Here is a 21,686-nt window from a genome sequence, read left to right as displayed (position 1 = left end):
ACACTAATAGGAAAGTAAAGAAAAGGAAAAGCTCCAAATGATGCTTGAAATAGAGACACGTGTTAGAAAATACAACAGGTGGTATTCAGCTAAGTTCTACTCAGAGTAGACCCATTGAAATTAATAGTCATGGCTAACTGTGATTCATTCAATTCAGTGAGTCTACTCTGACTAGGACTTGGTTGAATGCAATCCGTTTCACAAGTTCTCTTCCATTTATTGTGGTCATTCATTCAAAGCATGTTGAGCATCGTGCATTTTATTGCCACCACGACAATAAAGTACTGTGTCCAGTTCTGGGCACCACAGTTCAAGAAGGACACTGACAAACTGGAACGTGTCCAGAGGAGGGCAACCAAAATGGTCAAAGGCCTGGAAACGATGCCTTATGAGGAACGGCTAAGGGAGCTGGGCATGTTTAGCCTGGAGAAGAGGAGGTTAAGGGGTGATATGATAGCCATGTTCAAATATATAAAAGGATGTCACATAGAGGAGGGAGAAAGGTTGTTTTCTGCTGCTCCAGAGAAGCGGACACGGAGCAATGGTTCCAAACTACAAGAAAAAAGATTCCACCTAAACATTAGGAAGAACTTCCTGACAGTAAGAGCTGTTCGACAGTGGAATTTGCTGCCAAGGAGTGTGGTGGAGTCTCCTTCTTTGGAGGTCTTTAAGCAGAGGCTTGACAACCATATGTCAGGAGTGCTCTGATGGTGTTTCCTGCTTGGCAGGGGGTTGGACTCGATGGCCCTTGTGGTCTCTTCCAACTCTATGATTCTATGATTCTATGACACAGTAGGCTCTAAAGTAGGGGTGGGGAACTTGCAGGCCTCCAGATGTTGATGGACTGCAACTCCAATTGGTCATAGCCAACAGGGATTGCCAATGGGCAGAAATGATGGGAGACATAGTCCTACAACATCTGAAAAGCATTGGGATCTCCACCTCTGCTTTAAAGAGGCTTTGTCCATTTGCATTAATAGTAGAAGAGGCTTCAGATACAGTCTTCTCTTTCACTGGCACAACTTCCTTGATTATAATAGAATTGGATTGTGCCAATCAACAGTGTAGCATTAAAAACAGGGTGAAAGCACTCAAGGCCCACTTTGTACAATCAGGAAAATCATGTGGTGAAACCTTTCTTTGACTGTTCCAACTTGGGCTTGGGGCGGGGGCGGGGAGGGGGCATTTCAGTACTCAAAAAATGGGGGAGGAACCCCCTGCACATAAAAACCAGCATTTCAAGGAGAAGATTTTAGTCTAATCTACATGGAATGCTATTTGCCTTTATGCGGAGAGATGGTTCTGCCCTAACTCTTGAATGTGTGTATTCAAACGTACCTCATACAATGCCACCAACACCTGCCTCCTCAAAAGGTAAAAGCAGTGAAAAGCTACACTACTTTATTATGCTGAATCAATAACCTGGCCCAATCTCCTTTCCCCACACTCATTTTTCTCCCCTTTTGATCCTCTGCCTTTTCCAGTATAAAAAGGAAACTATAATGAGAGGTAACAGTAAGTGTGAGCCTAAGGACAAGGGAAAGAATTCACCCTACTGTTCTAGGAGCCATTCCAATAGACTAAAAATATATTTTACATAATGGGTGCTAGTTAGTAATAAAGAATGGTTTCTCGTGCTTTTAACAGGATGCATATTATTTGGAAAGTCTGTCATGTTTATTGATAATGTACACAATGATGTTCACTTGTCAGGTTATAATTGGGCATTTCATTAGCTGATATCACCTATGCAAACCCAACTATCTCCTGATGGGCATCATGAAAACTGCTTTTGTCACCTGCTACGGTTAAAAGAAATTTACACAACATGATATTGATGTGTCTTCACAGTATACAAACATCAGTTTGAATTAATCTCTCTCCTGATTGTCTAGCACAGTTGGCCATTCACTTCCATTGATAAAGTTCTTAAAAATAGAGAGAGAGAAGCATTTTTCTTTTGAGTAGAAGCAAAATATTATCCCTGGGTTCTCTTGTAAGCATACAGTAGTAATCTGAGTTAATTGGTAATTATTAGTGGAAGGAAAGGAATACGTCATTAGGTGCAGCAGATTTGCCTTGCTAGTGACCAAAGTGACCATGTTTGTTCAAACATGACACAAACTGACTTAAATACCTAACATTATTTTCTAGCAATTTTATTTTCTGAATACAATGGTAAGAATATTTAGGTAACTTATATACCAGTCCATATGCATAAGAAATCTCTGATCTGTTTACTATACCATTTGTTTAGTCGTTTAGTCGTGTCTGACTCTTCGTGACCCCATGGACCGGAGCACGCCAGGCCCTCCTGTCTTCCACTGCCTCCTGCAGTTTAGTCAAACTCATGCTGGTAGCTTCGAGAACACTATCCAACCATCTTGTCCTCTGTCGTCCCCTTCTCCTTGTGCCCTCCATCTTTCCCAACATCGGGGTCTTTTCCAGGGAGTCTTCTCTTCTCATGAGGTGGCCAAAGTATTGGAGCCTCAGTTTCATGATCTGTCCTTCCAGTGAGCACTCATGGCTGATTTCCTTAAGAATGGATACTACACCATAATAATCACAAATAAATACAAATGATACAATAAGAATTAACATTTAAAGCAGCACAAAACAATTAGATAAGATATCCTCTAAAAACATTTATCTAAACAACAGCAACAAACATATGGCAACCATAATAACTACTACCAGATCCAAAATACAGCAATACAACAGAGACCACCAGTGCTACCTACCAAGTATAATAACAACAACATCATTTATATTATTATATAAAAATATTATTACAGCATATATAAAAACATAGTAAAACATCAAACATTAAAACCTTCCCGATACAGGGCTGCCTTCAGATGTCTTCTAAAAGTTGTGTAATTGTTTATCTCGACATCTGAAGGGAGGGCATTCCACAGGGAGGGTGCCACTACTGAGAAGGCCCTTTGCCTAGTTCCCTGTAACTTCACTTCTCACAGTGAGGGAACCAGCAAAAGACCCTTAGAGGCGCTGAAAGACCAACATTGCCTCCCAGTACATTTCTGAGCACAATTCAAAGTGTTGGTGCTCACCTTTAAAGCCCTAAATGGCCTCACCCCAGTATACCTGAAGGAGCGTCTCCACCCCCATCATTCTGCCCGGACACTGAGGTCCAGCGCTGAGGGCTTTCTGGCGGTTCCCTCTTTGGGAGAAGTAAGGTTGCAGGGAACCGGGCAGAGGGCCTTCTCAGTGGTGGCGCCCGCCCTGTGGAACACTCTCCCATCAGATGTCAAGGAAATAAACAACTATCTGACTTTTAGAAGATATCTGAAGGCAGCCCTGTTTAGGAAAGTTTTTAATGTCTGATGTTTTATTGTATTTTTAATATTTTGTTGGGAGCCACCCAGAGTGGCTGGGGAAACCCAGCCAGATCACTGGGTTATAAATAATATGTTGTTGTTAATCTCACTTCCGCTGCTTTCTCCGCAGTCTTAAGCTTACATTAACAGAGGGGGCAAAATTACATATTCCCCACCCTGGCACTCCTTGTTCTCACCAGGGAACACCCAGTATCATTTCTCCCACATGCATGCACTTAATAAGATTTCTTGCTAATTAACAGTGCAATCCTAGCCATGTGTACTGAGAATTAAATTCTATTGAATTGAATGAAGCTTACCCCCAGCTAAATGGGGTAAGCATCGCAGCTGAAGACTGCAATGATAAATCAGTAATCTTTGTTAAATCATCCTGGATGTTCAGTCTTGCTTAAGACAGAACAAGTGATCTTAATCAGACTAGGGCTACCTAGTTCTTTCAGGGCTCTACCATCGCCATCGATCCCCGGCATTGAATGTGTTGGCCTAGTGTGGGGCTCCGAGGTGAGCTTGGCTGTCTGGCTGGTGTACTGGCCACCTAGCGCACCAGCAGCCACCCTGTCAGGCCTGCTAGAGGCGGTGGCTGGCTGGGCCTTGGAGTTCCCTAACCTATTGGTATTGGGGGACTTCAACGTCCATGCTGATGCCACTCCCTCCTCACAGGCTCTGGACCTGGTGTCTTCCATGGCGACACTAGGGGTCTCCCAGTTTGTTTCGGGCCCCACACATGAAGCAGACCCCACGCTGGATCTGATCTTTGGCGTCGGTATAGATGTGATCATGTCTCCTTCGATGAAGGTGCCATGGTCTGATCACTACGCTCTGAAAGCCAGGATTGATTTTCCACCCCCACCCTGCTTAGGTGGCGAGCCAATTTGGGCTCGCCCTCAGAGGCTGATGGACCCTTATAGATTCCGTCAGGCCTTGCGGGACCTTGCTCCCCCTGGCGACTCATTGACTGAGCTTGTTGAGGGCTGAAATATCCAGCTCCTGGCAGCCATCAATGAGATCACACCTAAGCGCCCTCTGCGACCCCGCAGAAACTGGGCTTCCTGGTTTACCGAGGAACTTCGGAAAATGAAGCGGGACCTCAGACGGCTAGAGCGAGTATGGCGGGGTGCCTGTGACGGAGCCTCAAGAACATCTTATAGGGTTTTTATGAAAACCTACGAGATGGCAGTGAAGGCCGCTAAGAAGTCCTACTTCTCGGCCTCCATTGCCTCCGCTAGCTCTCGCCCAGCACAATTATTTAGTATAATTAGGTCTTTAACGTCCCTTGAAGGACAGCCAAATTTAAATAACAATTTGACACACAGCTGTGAGGCATTTGCGAGCTTTTTTGCGGAGAAGGTCCTGTTGCTCCTCCATGACCTCCCTGCCAATTTGGATACAATAAAGGAACTGGAGGCCCCTCGACTGTCCTCGGGTCCAGTATTGGACCACTTTGACCAGATATCCCCAGCCGATGTGGACAGACTCCTCCGAGCTGGAAAGCCCACCACCTGTCCTCTTGACCCGTGCCCGTCTTGGCTGATTAGAGCGTGTCCAGACGAGGTGCGGGCCCCCCTGGGTGATATCATCAATTTGTCCCTTGGCACTGGGATATTCCCAGGGGAACTGAAGGAGGCAGTGGTGCGCCCGCTCTTAAAGAAAACATCATTAGATCCCTTAGATCTATCCAATTACCGCCCAGTTTCGAATCTTCCATTCCTGGGTAAGGTGATTGAGAGAGCGGTTGCTGAACAGCTTGGTAGGTTTCTGGATGAAACATCGGCCCTGGATCCATTCCAGTCCGGCTTCCGCACTGATCATAGGACCGAGACGGCTCTGGTTGCCCTAACAGATGATCTCCGCAGGCAGCTGGATCGAGGCGGGTCGGGGCTGCTGATTCTTCTAGACCTGTCATCAGCCTTCGACATGGTTGATCACAAACTCTTGGACCACCGCCTTGCCGACGTGGGGATTCAGGGCACAGTCCTTCAATGGCTGCGCTCGTTTCTCTCTGGTCGGAGACAGAGGTTGGCGCTTGGGGGGGGGGAATTGTCATCGCGCCACTCCTTGGTGTGTGGAGTGCCTCAGGGTGCGATTCTCTCCCTGATGCTTTTTAACATCTTTATGCGCCCCCTCGCCCAGCTTGTCCGGAGTTTTGGGCTGGGTTGCCATCAGTATGCCAATGACACCCAACTCTATCTGTTGATGGATGGCCATCCTGACTCGGCCCCAGACACACTGACCAGATGTCTGGAAGCTGTGGCTGGATGGTTACGTGGGAGCCGGTTGAAGTTAAATCCTTCGAAGACAGAGGTCCTCTGGCTGGGACGGGGCGATATGGGATTGAGGGGGCAACTCCCATCTCTTGCGGGGGTGCAATTAGTGCCAGCACCGTCCGTTAAGAGTTTGGGTGTAATCTTCGATACCTCCCTCTCTATGGAGGCGCAGATTACAGCTATAACAAAGGCGGCATTTTTTTATCTCCGCCAAGGTAAGCAGTTGGCTCCTTATCTCTCTCGCCCTGACCTAGCCACTGTGATCCACACGACGGTCACCTCCAGACTGGATTATTGTAACTCGCTCTACGTGGGGCTACCCTTGAGACTGACCCAGAAACTCCAGCGGGTGCAGAATGCCGCGGCAAGACTCCTTATGGGGTCTTCGCTGCGAGATCACATTCATCCGGTACTATACCACCTGCACTGGCTCCCGGTGGAGTACAGGATCAGGTTTAAGGTGCTGGTTTTAACCTTTAAAGCCCTATACGGCCTAGGACCCTCGTACCTACGGGACCGCCTCTCCTGGTATGTCCCACAGAGGAACTTACGGTCTGCAAACAAAAACATCTTGAAGATCCCAGGCCACAGAGAGGTTAGGCTGGCCTCAACTAGAGCCAGAGCCTTTTCGGCCGCGGCTCCAATCTGGTGGAATGCTCTGTCACAAGAGACTAGGGCCCTGCGGGACTTGACATCCTTCCGCAGGGCCTGCAAGACAGAGCTGTTCCACCAGGCCTTTGGTCAGGGCGCAGCCTGACCCCCCTCCTCTGGCAATCTGCACAGAATTTTGCTTATTGGTTGCCATAAATTGATTTTAATTAATTTTTATAATGAAATGTTTTTTTAGAATCGTTGGATTATTTTGATTGCTGTTAGCCGCCCTGAGCCCAGCTTCGGCTGGGGAGGGCGGGATATAAATAAAAATTATTATTATTATTATTATTAGTTCAACCTTCTTGGGGAAAATCCCAACAACCAACAAATGCTATATGGTCCACTACAAATTGACCAGTGGCCCACCAGTGGATTGTGGTCTACCTTTGCATACCTGTAAAATCATGTGTTTGTTCTACAGGGAACCTCCCCAACCCAATTCATTGTTGACAAACAACAGAAATAGGAGCCAGGACAGGCATAGCACTTGCTCTTTTTAAACTAGTTTTTAAAAATTAGGGGCCAGCTTTGAGAGCATGTACTCTCTATCTCTGTGCCTGCTTTTCTCTGAGGCAAATCCCTTTTCACACTTAACCATGTGAAACAATTGACCTTAAGTACAGTTAATGTCAGAACTCAGAAATTGCTTAATTACAGTTAAGGACAGACTTCTGCTCCTTGCAGCTTACAAATCTGATATTTGACAGTTGGAGAGACCACAACAGAGGAAAGGGAGAGGTATGGTTTGAATACATGCAAATGCAATTACACATACCTAGATTTCATTTCCCTTTCATTGGAATGAGAAAACACACCTCAAGGAAACATACAGGGGTGTGTGGGTGTTTTTATAGATTTAGATACAGATGCACACATAAATACGTTTGAACTCTGGACTATACTTTTTTACACCTGAAAGCTGTGCTCCCAACTTTCTTTAGGTAGGCACAATAGCTGTACATAGCAGTACCTTTTTCTTATTTGCTGGTTTTTAAGTGCACTATAAATGCACTATAAATAATGAGAAATAGAGTGATAATGTCTTGAAGTCTTAAAACAGCTTCTCTGGAAAGTCACTCCAAACTTCTCTGGAGAGCCACTCTCTTGGAAGAAAAATCCCCTAACTGCACAAAAGGTGTAATTTAGGTCCCTAGACTGAAATTGGTGTGGGGCTTTGCTGAGTTTGCAGATTTCTCTCTGAGCAGTGTTGCACCTCAGTTGACTGCAGTGCCAGAGCTCAGAGATAATATGGAAACACCACTCCCTTGGGACTCAAATCATTGCTTGCCAGGCCTGATGCTTGGCAGGGGGTTGGACTCGATGGCCCTTGTGGTCTCTTCCAACTCTATGATTCTATGATTCTAGAACTTTTTATGTTCTGCATGTTTGTTTTTGTAGTCATCATCCTGATGAGACAAGATAGCAGTGTCATTCTGACACTGTCAGAATCTAGTTAATGCCAGCAGAATCAGAAGCTGTTGCAAGGCACTTTGACTTGGACTGGTAGGACTGAAATAGGAGAACCTTGCAGTTCATTAAAATGGTTTATAACACTACGCTCTCTCTAAAGATCCAGTGTGGAAGGTGCAACAGGGGCTTGACACTAATGAGCCCCAGAAATATGAAACAAATGTCTGAAGGTGCTGTTCTGTTGCGAAGAGAATCCTTGGCAACTTTCTCTCTCTGCATCTTGTTGACTTTTTGCCCATTAGAGTATTATCCTTTAGTGTCATAACTTAGCCCAGAGTCAGACATGTGACCTGACAATGCATATCCTGTTGACTTCAGTGAGACTCTGGTGGAGGAGAGCAGGCATTTGATCTCTCATTTAAGGAGTTTTGCCCCATTGAGTATTTTTAAAAATAATGATATTATTATTATTATTATTAATAATAATAATAATAATAATAATTTCTCACATACAAGCACAGGTGTTAGCCTAAGAATGATGATAAACAGAGATGCTGCCTAATTAAAGAGATCCAAGATTTGGCTAGCTGCATGAGTTGTAATTGATAAATTATTTAAGCAAATCTTCATATATTTGCATATGAATATAATAGCTCTGAAATGAAAAGTGTGCATTTCTTTGCTTTTAGATGGGCACCATTTTTTTAGAAGGAATTCCCTCCTATGCATGTCAAGAAGGGAAAGTCTTCTAAGATAACACTTGCTGTTTTTCTAAATGTTTGCATTAGACAAATGTTAATTTCTTTGTTTTTAAATCTGCCAGCTAATCAGAAACACATTTTAATTGATCAAAAATATTGTAATCAGTTGCCTGATCTAATGAACAATTGCAGCACTAATAATAAGGCTATCACAGATCCAATCCATGTTAACCCTTTGTAGATTAAAACACGCACAGTAACAATCAGTTTGGAATCACATATCTGTACTGCAAGAAAGTAGTATGAATAAAACAATACAAGTAGCAAACTTGGTGGAAGCTATTATGCACGACACCATTTGCAAATAAAAAAAACCAGGCCTTCATAGAAAACATTTATAAACTGTTAAAAACATCACAAAACAATAAACATCTGAAGTGAATTTAAACACAGATGTAACTATTCAATCATGTGCCTTGATGGGCCCAACAAAACACAAAAGTTTTTGGTAGGAGTCTACAGGAGTACAGTTATGGCACCTTCCTATGTCAGTAGGGGAATTCCAAAGTCAAGTTCTGTCACACTAAAGGAATGACTCTTTACACATACAGAATGGGTACTGTGTGGCACTTGTAGAAGCACATCATTGCTGTGATTTACAATCATTCATCAACCACAGAAATGACACCTAGTCTCAGCAGCTGCAGGCCTTTCAGTTCTGAGGCTTTCTCTCTTAACATCTCAGGATGTTGGCTTTGTTTCTATACCCTGTCAACTCCGAACCCAGGTCTACTAGAAACAAGCATGTTTTAGGATGCTCTCATCTTCATGCATCTTGCATATTCATTTAGGAAGGTGAGTCATAATGCGGGTGTTGGGAAGAGCTCCAGGGGAGAGGACAGGAAAGAGAAGAAGTCCTTCTGTGTGATCAAAAGTCCATTCCACTTACACACAGACAACACGGAATGACACCCAATATCACAAACTCAGTGAGAGCAATAATACTGCTTGTTTATGTAGTGAGCCTTGCTTTAAATGCATATTTAACACCCGAATCACCTGAAAAGGCAGGATGCATAGCATGCTGTTCCTAGAAGTGTATTCTTACTACTGTAGATCAGAAGAGCCCACTGAAAACCCCTAATAGCACTTACCTTTGAATTTGCATGTGCATTGAGGATGCAGAACCACAGCTGTCAGCTCTGTTGCATCTCAGCTACACTATTTGAGAACTTGAACTTTGAAAAGTGAAAAATCCTAAATCCTCAGACCAATAAATGTGCTTTTGCATTTGTATCAGTTTCATGTGTACAGGTTTTTGTTACCAGATTTTCTTTTTCAGAGTCCTGAGTTGACTTAGTTCTGTAGAGGTGGTTTGGTGAGTCCTTTACTTCTTTACTAAAGAGGCCTGGGGCTCTTATCATCATTAGCTAATAGATTTTCAAATTTAAAAATGGACCCATGAGGCCATGTACCATTTTTCCTAGCTGAGAGCTGCATTTCTTAGGACTTTGAGAAAATCTGATGAGGTACAGAGAAACAGTTCAGAGTTGGAAATGACCTCAGAGATTATATTATTGCTTATGTCCAGTATAGAATCTTATTAGAAAACACATCCCACTTACTAAGCATTCTTGCTATTGTGTATGTTTAATCACATCTGGGATTGGTGCTGAACTAAATTTGAGGCAAGAAAGGTTCCTTTGATTAAGGATTCAGCAACCTTGACCTTCAGTCAAAATGAAAGTCTACCTAGAAAAACACTGCTAGGAGACTAGATAAACCATTTCTTCTTTTATCCATCTTTTTAAAATAATAATAATAATAATAATAATAATTAAAAAAAAAATCTATCATACATTCTCTGTATGAGTGTCCATAATGCCAGCCTTAGATAAAGAAATCATTCATTTGGAAGAATCACCTGTTGCTGTATCCAGAGCTAGATTCCTGTTGCAAGATTCGCTGTTCAGGGACTTCCGGTTACAGATAGGTAGCTGTGTTGGTCTGCCATAGTCAAAACAAAATAAAAAAATTCCTTCCAGTAGCACCTTAAAGACCAACTAAGTTAGTTCTTGGTATGAGCTTTCGTGTGCATGCACACTTCTTCAGACACCTTTCGTGTGCATGCACACTTCTTCAGGGACTTCCGGGTTAGCGCCTCCGGTAATGGCGGAATTCCTCTGATCGGGAGGAATTTACTTCGTGGGATCTGGGTCTGGCCGCCACGGTGAAGGCGGAGACCCACTAGAAATCACAGGCGGGTGAAGCCTGTGAACGTGGGATTCGGCTGGCACCTTTTGCGCCTCCCCTACTCGCGGGGAGACCCGGTTTCGGGGATCCGGAGCGACGTGGGGTGAGCGGCACAGTGCTTTGAATTGACTGCTTCTTCCACGGAGCGAAGCCGCATAGCTGTTGCCGGAGAGCGCTGACTTTTTCCTGTGGACAATTGGATTTTAAAGCAACTACCCATGAGTAGAGCGGAGAATTGGATTTTTAAACGTCTTAATTTGGTGCCGAAACGGGGAGGTCTAAAACAGGAAGTCCACCTTCCCCTTTTGTAAATAGATTGAAGCAACGAGGATGCAAGCTGAAGTCTCGGAAAGCCTATTGCAAAGGACTAAATTTCCATCAGTAAAAAATACTAAACCCCCCTTGGTGGCAGGAGAAGAGGGGGAAAGTTTTGGCCTTAGTATACCTGCAGGAGAGAGCGAACAGAGTTAATATACCACCGCTCCGATCCTGGAAACGGGCTGCCAACAGGACTGACGTGTTCTGGAAGGCTCATTGACCGTGATTAGAACGTTCACTGACAGTTAGTTAAATAAGAGGAATACATTGTTTCCACTGTCTCCGTCTGCGTTTAAAAAGGAGTAAAAGTAACAGAAAATTGAAACTAACTTTATGGTTTGAATTGAGTTTAAAAGGACTAATACAAATAGAAACTGTTTCCCTCTAGAGGAACTGTTTCCCTCTAGAGGAAACCTTTGAAACTGTCACAAGAGTTGAGCTGGGGGAATTTCCAGCTGCAAGATAAAAACCGGTGAGATGCTGGGGACCTTGAATCGGTTAAGAATGTTGACAGAAGAGGCCTTAGTGGATGTATTATGCAAGATAAGTAACTCATTGGAACAGCTTCACAAAAAGGTGGATGTGGTAATTACCAAAATCGACAATTTGGGACAAAAAGTGAACACCAATACAGAAACTATTCAGAAACTGACACAGGAATCTACTTTGACATGGCAAACTGCGGAGAAGGCTAGGGAGAAAGTTATTGCCTTTGAACCTAAAGTAACACAATTGGAGAGAGAGAGAGAGTCCCAGCCTTACAGATGCAATTTGATGACCATAAGTTGATGCCTGCTATGATTGAATTTAAAGAAAATCAGATTTCGAGGATCAGAGCCCTACCTGAACTGGAGAAGGAAAGTTTGATAGATTTCCTCACACAGGAATTTGATGATTTTTGGGACCGGGACTTGGGTCAAGAAGAGATTAAAACTGTGAGGGCCTTCGGACTTGGAAGAGGAGGGGAAAAAAGAGAAGAACAAAATAAGAGACTGTTGGAACTACCAGAAGAACTTAGAAGAACAACAGTCAAGAGTGGAAATTTTGAAAGACGTCCTGAAATACCTTTCGGATCTTAGATTTAACTACGGAGATTTGGTTGCCCTGTCGAGAAGGAATAAAATCATCTTTAGGTGGGAGTTTCCCCGAGATCTACTCTTTAGCCTCAAAGGAAGGAAAATGAAAATAAGATCAGTGGAAGACAAAGTAAAGCTCATGTATAAATATGAAGAAGACTCGCAGAAGGGACTTAGAAAAGAGTTAAGAGCATCGGACGAAGATCACCAGGTTGATGGACTATAGGGAATTGGCGGATATGACTGGCAGAATCCGGGACCAGGGAGAAGAGTCGGTGGAAGAAGATTGGAAAAAGTTTAAAGACTATTTATAAAAATATTGTAAAATTAATGAGTGTTAGAAAAATGTTGGAAAGGAGTTATATGGCTTTAGTAGAGATGTTATAAGGAATTAAGTACAAATAGATTATTAGAGTATTAAAGGGAAAATAAGGTTAAAATATGTTAAGACAATTATATATTAAAGGGAAAAATAAGGTTAGAATATGTTAAGATAAATTACAGGACAGAAAACAGAGGAAGATGGAAAGGAATTGCTGAAACAGGTAATTAAAGTGGAATACAAAAAGGGAGGTGTGAGGAGGTCGCTGAAACAAGTAAATGAAAGTTAAGATACTGAACTTATTAGATGTGTTTTAAATTGTGTTTGTTTGGTTTTGTTAATTTAATGTTTTGGGGTTGGGGTTGTGTGGTGTTTTTGTTTTTGTATTGTATTGTATTGTTTTGTTTAATTCTTTTTCTTTCTTTTATAGTCTTTAAAATGTTAATAAATATTATTATTTTTTAAAAAAGATTCGCTGTTCAAAGCCTAACAGTACAGTGGTGCCTCGCAAGACGAAATTAATTTGTTCCGTGAGTCTCTTCATCTTGCGGTTTTTTCGTCTTGCGAAGCACGGCTATTAGCGGATTAGCGCTATTAGCGGTTTAGCGGCTATTAGCGGCTTAGCGGCTTAGAAAAAGGGGGGGAAAGGGAAAAAAACTTGCAAGAACTCGCAAGACGAAACGTCTTGCGAAGCAAGCCCATAGGGAAATTCGTCTTGCGAAGCACCTCAAAAGACGGAAAACCCTTTCGTCTAGCGAGTTTTTCGTCTTGTGAGGCATTCGTCTTGCGGGGCACCACTGTATAGTCGTCATAATGAATCAGTACATTCACTGATTTACATATGCTGCAGATAATGAACACAATCCAGCAGCATTGTCCTGCTCAGGAGGACATTCAGCTGGATTCTGCCCATTTTGGTGTGGTTTTTTTAACCAATTATGTTTGTAGATCCCTGTAACTTTTACAAGATCAAAGATGCCATTTTGTAATGTTGGATCCCCATTACTGGCAAGGGCACATGGACCTGAAAGAAAACAACTTTCACTTTTCAGTTCAGATTTGTGAAAGATTCAGGGAAGAGGTGGAAGAGATGTCTTTTTTGCTTGTAGACCACCTAGAGGTTATTGAAAAGCAATAAATGTTGTATTCCATTTTTATGAATGCCTCCTTTCAAGGTAGCCTCACCTAAAGTCACCTTACAGTATAGCACATCTAGATAGTGTGCTCAGAGGGACATGCAATGCAATAAACCAGACTCATTGCTGAAACAATATATTGCAGCAGGCACCCTCTGCTAAGCTGAAACACACTTGTACGAGATGAAGACAGAGCTTGCAATTTTGTATTAAAGGGAATCTGCAAGAAGCTTTACAAAAAGTTCTATATTTTAATTTTAGGAGAGATAAAGAATTTGCAGTGGGTTTCCTCCTCTCAGATATAGTATGATCTCCTGATCATGTATTTCCTGACTAAGATTCCACCTTGATTGAAGGGCAAGACCACACAACCTTTAATTGAGAAATCCTTCTTTGCATCACACTTAGTTCAGCAGTCCCTGGAGTAATTAGGTATTAGCATAGCAAAGATCCCAAGTAGATGAGAGACATAAACCACCAAGACCATAAATGTGCAGCAGAACCATATGTTGGGAAGGAGAAGTAGTGTGTGTATGAAGTCTAAAAGCCAGCTGACCCAATCAGAAGAGGCCCTCATGCATTAGCCCATTCAGTCTTCAACTGAATATACCCAAAGGTTGGGTATATGTATTTATTGTGTAGTTTCTCATATTTTTATTCCACCATTGGACAACAGTCCTTATATTGGCATACAATAAAAACAAAAAAGAGCCATTTTCCATCAGTCCCTTGATAAGATTTTAGAGACAGGAAACAGAATAGGGGAGGGAAAATTCAAGGACAGGAAGGACTTAAACATGGAATTTACAGGTCAGATATAAATAAATACTTTCAAAAAGGATATATAATATGGGGGAGGGGGACAAGGATGCTGTCAGACCTGGATCATGTTCAGTAGAGGGTGCAGTGAGGGAGAAGGAGATGAAGGCCATCTGTATACAATGGCAGCGGCAGGGCTAGGTGCTCAGACTGAGTGAGCAAAGCTGACCATGCTGCTTTTAGAGACTGTTTAGAAGCACCAATTTTTCAGTTAAGCATTATATACATTGATTAAACAGGAAGGGGGCAGACGGAAAAGAAAACAGGGTCCCTTCACTTTTAATAGTTGTATGAAACTATTGTCAGAGCAGGGCTCCTGTCCTCTCCTTGCCATATTCTGGGAATACCACCTAGAATGCTCTGTCCTGTTGGTGCAAGGAGATATTTTACACTGGTGTGGGCTGGTCTCCCTGCAGATCCCTCCTTTGTTCAGAGCAGGGTTGTGATGCACAAGTTAACTCCTCATCTGACATCCCTCAGATCACCAGTTTGGTACCCACTGTAGGAGTTTTGGGGCTCATCTAGCATGCCGTGCCCAGAAAGAAGGCATGAGCATGGAGTATGTCAACAAGGTGACTGTGGGAAATGGCTCAAGGATTGACAAGGCAGTGGACTTAACAAACAATGACAGATATACCAGCCTGGGCCAAGTGAAATTATCTGAATAAATGAATCAAAAGGAGGTGAGGCCTGGCTTCCAGTGGCCTATCCATGCCACTGCTTGCTAGGGAAAGATTAGCTCTTTCAGTTGCTACAGAGAACATAATCAGCCTAATTAAACCTCTCAACATGTGATTCCAAGATCTCCCATTGTTCAGTGATTAATACCCTGCTGTTTTTAATGTTTGTTAACAAATTGTTATCTGTGTGGTAAGGTGTTAAGAGTATAAAACAATACTAGATTTTGGAAGGGAAGTTGCTACATGCATAATAGAAATCACTATTCAGCTTTGATGGTACACAGAGAGTGGAAATAACTTTATAACTGTTATTACAGGGAGTCTAGCTAAAAACATTTTTAAAAACTACCCAATTTCATCTTGCTTTTTTTTTCTTGCTTTACTTTTCCTTCCTTCCTTTTTTTAAATGCACGTTTTCAAACTATAAGTGTTGGCACCCTCATTCAACATTCTCCAGCCACTGAATGCTTAACCAAACACAAGATCTTACACAACCTCCCAGGACACACACACACTGTGGAGAAACCTCTTGGCAAAGCTCTAGAAGGCGAACTGTGTGGTAGCAAAAATGGCAAAGGGTCTAAATGAATCCTTAACATGAATACATTGTACAGCCGTACCTTGGTTTTTGAACAGCTTAGTTTCCAAACATTTTGGCTCCCGAACACCGCAAACCTGGAAGTGACTGTGCCAGTTTGTGAACTATTTTTGGAAGCCGAATGTCTGACGGGGCTTTTGCAGCTTCTGATAAGCTGCAGGTTTTCAAACATTTAGGAAGTCGAATGGACTTCTGGAACAGATTTTGTTTGACTTCCAAGGTATGACTGTATTGTGCTTTTGTGGACTGCTGCTTACTTTGTCAGATGTATAACGTGAAGAGTGATTGGATTCAGTGGAGGACAGGATTCACTTAACAGTTGTGTAGAAGAGGGCACTGGGTAAGCATCATCGAACAACAACCAGGACCCACGGTTGATCCTTGAGGATGGGCATATTTTTATTCTTACTGATGGAAGAAACAAGCCTTACTCATTGTAGTATGTAATATGTGTTTATGGGTTTTGCAGAGATGGGGAGAGAGTTCTGACAGGGACTGAATCAAATATTTTCCATCCTTTGCCTTCTAGCTGGCTCGCCACAATAAAATACTGCAGCATATGTTGAAGCCTGGGTCTGATCCAGAAGAAGGAGATGATGCTTTGAAGCACTATGCTAATCACACAGCCCAGATTGAGGTAAAGCGTTGTTCACTGAATGCAAAACATGTAGAGTCAACACACTTGGACCTCTGGAAAATGCCTCTGAACCTCCCAGTTCCATGAATGTCAAAGTTAGCCATCTCGTTAAGAATCTTCATTGCAGGGAGTGGAGTAGATGAAGCTGGAGATAATTTCTAGTCCTTTATTTAAATGAGGCATCCACTTGAGTTCCACTCTAAGGGACAGTGCATTAAAAGAGGGAGGGGATGTGACAGCCACCATTCAGTTCTGAACAATGTGAAGAAGGATGTGCAGAGTAGACAAAATTAAGTACCGTATTTTTCTGTGTTAAACCTCATGCCCCCATGTATAAGATGCCCCCTTTTTTCTGGGACTCCAAATTGAGAAAATTTGGGGAGATTGCCCAGAGTTGTTGAGCTTTTTTGGGGAGGATTGCCCACAGTTGCTGAGCTTGGGGGGGGGGTTTGCCAAGAATTGTTCGCCCACAGGACCGGCACAGCCAATCGTGTGCACATCGACAAATCCACCAATCATCTGTACACTCGCCAAAAGCGAACGCCAATCGCCCGCCCAATTGCCGCAGTAGCCAGTGGCCTTGTCGCACCCACCAATCATCTGCAATTGCTGCAGCCACCAATTGCCCATCCCACCTCTCCACTATCCATGTAGATAGATAGATAGATAGATAGATAGATAGATAGATAGATAGATAGATAATTTATTACGGTCGGAGACCAGCTTATAAAACACACTTGGGGGTACAGTCACAGAAGGAAAACAAACAATTAAAACAATGTACAGCAATAAATTTAAAAACAATGTACAACAATAAACTACCGCAGGTAGTTGACCTAGAGTCACCAATAGATCCGAGTTTGGGGATTTTCTTAACAAACTAGTTTGAGTTGGGAGATGATCTGCGCCTGCAGACCTATACACAGAATCTGGTGACCATGCTAGTCATTATCTGATTCTTGCCTAACAGGAAAAGGTCGAATTTTTGCTTTTCTGGGAGGTCAGCAAGCCTCACCAGTAGAGGATCAATGGTCTTACTACATGCCTCTTCATAAAAGGAACATCTAAAGAACAAGTGCTCTGGGCTTCCTATCTTCCCCAATGAACAGGCACAAAGTCACTGAGCTCTTTCCAGGACCGGTGAGGGCAGAGCTGAGCTTCTGGCGAGTGTAAAGGCCCTTCTTGCATTTTTATATACAAGAAAGAAGAGATATGCCACCGGTGCTAATACACTATCCATGTATAAGATGACCCCCAATTTTTAGCATAATTTTTAAATAAAATAACCTTGACTTATACACAGATAAATACTGTATTTCTTCACACAGCACACAATCTAGAAATTACCAGCACAAGGTTTGGTGGTGGCCACTAGCCTAGGTGGATTTTGAAAGGATTAAGAGACGTTAACGAGTTATTCTCTTTTTAAATTTTTAATTAGTGATTAGCAGGGCTTTTCTTCAGCTAGAACTCACCTCTCAAGTGGGCGCCATTTCCATTATAAGAGAACAAGTGAGGCGTTCATGGCAGCGCCATGGTGCAGGTTGACGGTGCCCAGGGGCAGGGCATGGAGGATGGCCATGGCAACCCAAGCCCTCTCCACTGGCCAAGCCACAGGGGTCTGACAGGAGATGGAGGAGACTAGGCGGTGTGCACAGAGTTTAGCAAAGTGAAGGGAGGGAGAAATAGGCTTGAAGCTGCCCAGCAAGGAGGGCAGACCTGAAGGCTGTGGCACCATGTTCACGAAAAAGGAGGCAGCTGACAGAGCCTCTCCTCTCCTTGGTGGGTGGCAGCAATGGCGCCCTCCCCCTCCCTCTCAGCTGGCCAAGGGGTGGGCATGTGCAGGTGGCAGCACCGCCCTAGCCCTGAAGGCCCAGCCTGGGATTGTCTTGTCTTGCCTCCTCATGGCTCTGGTCTTGATAAGGAAACCTGTCATTGGGGTGCCTGGTTGTGCCGCCTTGCACCTCTTCACAAATCTGTGCCTGCAGCCCTCCTGACCCTCCACATGCTACACCCCTGGTTCATGGTGAGTTCTGGCATCTTATTTTCTAGAAAAGCAGCACAGTAGTTATAAGCCATTACGACTAAATGCAGTCTCTATGTTTAGCACCAGTATACTTCAAAGTATCATTTCTTGGGGCCAGACAATGCTTAATGGCCAGCACCACTGTGCCCCAAGCTTCTGCACCAGTGTTCTCCAAGCTGGTGGCATCCAGATGTTTTGGACTACAACTCTCATCAGCCCCAGCCAGCATGGCCTAATGACTTGGAATTAGTGCCTAGAACATCTGAGGACACCAGCTTGGGGATGGCTTGTCTAGACAATCTGGCTGACCTTTGCTGGAAACAAAACAAAGGACCTTAGTCTAATCCAGCAAGGCAAATCTTATGTTCATATGACTATAGCAAACTACTTTTGGACTTGGAACATGGGAATTTCATGGCAGAGATTTTGAAATGGGCACTGCTTTTCTAAGATTTTAGCTCTGAGGATACTGATCCCAGTGTCTTTAAACTCGTTTGCATGGGGGATCCTGCCACAACCAAAGAAATGCATTTTTCTTATAAAACTGCTGTTTTAACTTGTATCAAGAAGCTTGAGCAGTTGAGAAAGCATTGTGCCCATTTATCAAGATAGTCAAAACTGAATCATTTGCATCAGTATAGAATGAATTGAGCATTTAATGGGACATTTTAATTGTTTGCCTTGTGTATCAGTTTTGGCCCAAACTGAAGCCACTTTTCAAACCTTAAATTTCAGGTGTTGACAGTAGGACCTGGAATGTCACAATCTTCTTGATTAAGTGTTCAGATGGCAAAAGGCTGAGTCTATTTGCTCAGGTTCTGAATGCTAATTGTGGGGAAAATTTGTCCTGGCAAGTAAACAAATCAGCGCAGAAGGACTTCATCCTGCATAATAATATATGTACTTCCTGTACTTCAGCTTTCACTGTAGTATTGCATTCCAGCTGATAAACCTTCGTCCACACTTTAAAGTTTGTGGAGGGACACCATTTCAGTCCTAGTCTCTAGAGCCTCTAGGGCAGAAGTCCTCATAGCTGCTCTGAAGAGGCAAGCAGATGAACCTGGTGCTTTGTTGGACTCACCACAGCTTTTCCACATAGTGCTAAACCATGATTTAATGTTACATACAAATACAGTCAGCATGTTGCTTTTTAGACATTCAGGGCCACACATTAGAGAGAACCTCTGGTTCATCTCTATCCCCTCTCAATATACAGAGGCCCAGTTCACATGTAATACCAAGCCAAATCATGCTTTACCATTCATGATTTATCTGGAGTGAGACAAACCATGAGCCCAAGTTATATTTGCTCATTCTTGGTAAGTGAATTCATTTGCTCATTCTTGGTAAGTGAATTCTCTCCATTAATTCTCATTATTGGCTTAGTGTTGCATGCGACCCAGGTCAGTGTAGCACAATGTGTGAGATGCAGAGACCACCTTTGTATGTGAGTAGGTACCACTCGCAAAACTTTCTCATCCCTTTTTTAATGGGGACACTGATCACATACAAGTAGATTGTTTTTTGTGCATGGAGGGCATGAGGCAAAGCCTCCCTCCCACATCTAGCAGCATGTAAGACCCATGTGTTCACCAGCACTTCCAGCTCATGCTACTTTCTTTAAAAATAAATCATTTTAATCATTGTGTAATGCTTAGCATTTTACTGTTTTCTGCAATTAAAAATAATTAAAAATAAGCTTTGCTGTGCTTTGGGGATGCATCATTTTCTAAACATTTCTTTCTACCTTTCAAGGGATGCTTAGGATTTTGGAGGGCAAAGACTGAAGTTGAAAATCTCCCAAAGTGAAGCTTGCAGAGCATCTGTTAAAGAACAATCAATTTGCTACCCTTGAAATTAATATTTCCCTCTTTCCTGCTTGTAGACAAACTGTAACTGTGCCAAATTACATTGTCTGGAAGATGGATAGAATTTAGCTGTATCTATCACCTTATTTGTCCCTTTCCTCAGCCCATAGAAGCAAGAATCAGTTTATATATGATATTCAAACCTTGTATGCATCTGAGTGAGAAACATATATTTGCAGATCGTCCGTCATGATAGGACTATGGAACAAATAGTCTTCCCTGTGCCAAATATCTGTGAATTCCTCACGCATGAATCCAAGTACCGTGTGTTCAATACTACCGAGAGAGATGAACAAGGAAGCAAAGTAAATGACTTTTTCCAACAGACAGAGGATCTGTATAATGAAATGAAGTGGCAAAAGAAAATCAGGAGTAAGTACAATAATTTGTGAGCTTGTTACATGCTATTGGCCTAGTTCACACAAGATGTAAACCAAAGTTTGTCCCACTCTCTGAGATCAAGCAGTGTATGTCAGCATTCTGATCAGAAATTCTGTGTGTCCATGTGATACTGTGTAGAAAAAAAGAGAGACACTCATGTGACATGGCTCCAAAGCATTTTAGATCCAGAAGTCAACAACGACTTGTGCTTAGTCACAAGTGAAATCTGAAAAGCTGATCTGTACTGACTCTAATTGCAGATTCTGTTTCGGAAGTTTCTACCTGAAGACAACAAGCACATCTCTCTCCATAAAGAACAGTGACAATTAGTGTCAATACCTGTCTATGTGGGATAGTTTGTATGGAATATTAATGAATAGCACCCAAATCATGACAGGATTTATAATTTCGTGTGTGTGTGTGTGTGTGTGTGTGTGTGTCTGAAATTGCTGTGCTCAGTAGTTATGAGAAGACGCTGATTCAATTATCACCTTAGCAATGAACTGAGGCAAGCCAGTAACTTGCATCTATAATTAGAAGATAATAATGCTAACTTACTTTACAAGCATGTTATAAAGAATACTGAGTTAATAATATATGTGAAGCACTTTAGAAAAGCTTTATTATTTTATGCCATCCCCAGGAGCATGATAAGAATAATCATCATCATCAGTTTGAGTTTTTTGTATGTCACTTCTTCATGGTAAAACCATGCTGAAAGCAGCTCACAACAAAAGGAATATAAAAAAAAATTCAAGATAATTCATTAACCATTACAAAACAGAACACATTTTAAACAAATAGTCATACTAATACTAATAGGCAAAACAAACAATATGAGCCAGACAGAGAAGCACAGACCAGGGACTCAGCTACACAGCTGCAAGTAAAACGTTTTAAATGTGTTGTAAAGTGCAATATACAAATTGGACACTAGATGGCAACTGAGCTATGCAAAATTCAATGTGTTTTTCAAAACGTTAAAGCATTTTCACAGCATTTTTTTATATGTGTGTAGATTCCACTAGGACTTGCAGAACTCACAGCTAGATGGAAATGAGCCAGTGGTGACCAAGTTCTTTGAAAAAGCAAATCCAAAATGGTCAGCATAATTTCTCAGTGTGGATAGACTCTCAGTGCTGGCTCAGTAATTGGCCACATAGTAAAGATGAGTTTAAGACCTT

General features: G+C 42.6%; 1 protein-coding gene across 7 annotated transcripts in view; it reads left to right on the top strand.

Annotated features, from left to right (window-relative positions):
* The window catches only part of ITPR2 (inositol 1,4,5-trisphosphate receptor type 2), a 355,772-nt gene that overhangs the window by 290,296 nt on the left and 43,790 nt on the right, over positions 1-21,686 (top strand). For all 7 annotated transcript variants that reach the window (XM_081879044.1, XM_081879042.1, XM_081879045.1 and 4 more), the window contains 2 exons: positions 16,120-16,227; positions 20,301-20,493. In XM_081879044.1, coding sequence (XP_081735170.1) covers positions 16,120-16,227; positions 20,301-20,493 — 301 coding nt within the window. The remainder of the gene's footprint in view (positions 1-16,119; positions 16,228-20,300; positions 20,494-21,686) is intronic.

This window comes from Podarcis erhardii, assembly GCF_964252035.2.
Source record: "Podarcis erhardii genome assembly, chromosome: 10".
Taxonomy (NCBI): domain Eukaryota; kingdom Metazoa; phylum Chordata; class Lepidosauria; order Squamata; family Lacertidae; genus Podarcis; species Podarcis erhardii.
The sequence above is the reverse complement of the archived record's forward strand: the minus strand, read 5'-3'. Positions and strand labels throughout refer to the sequence as shown.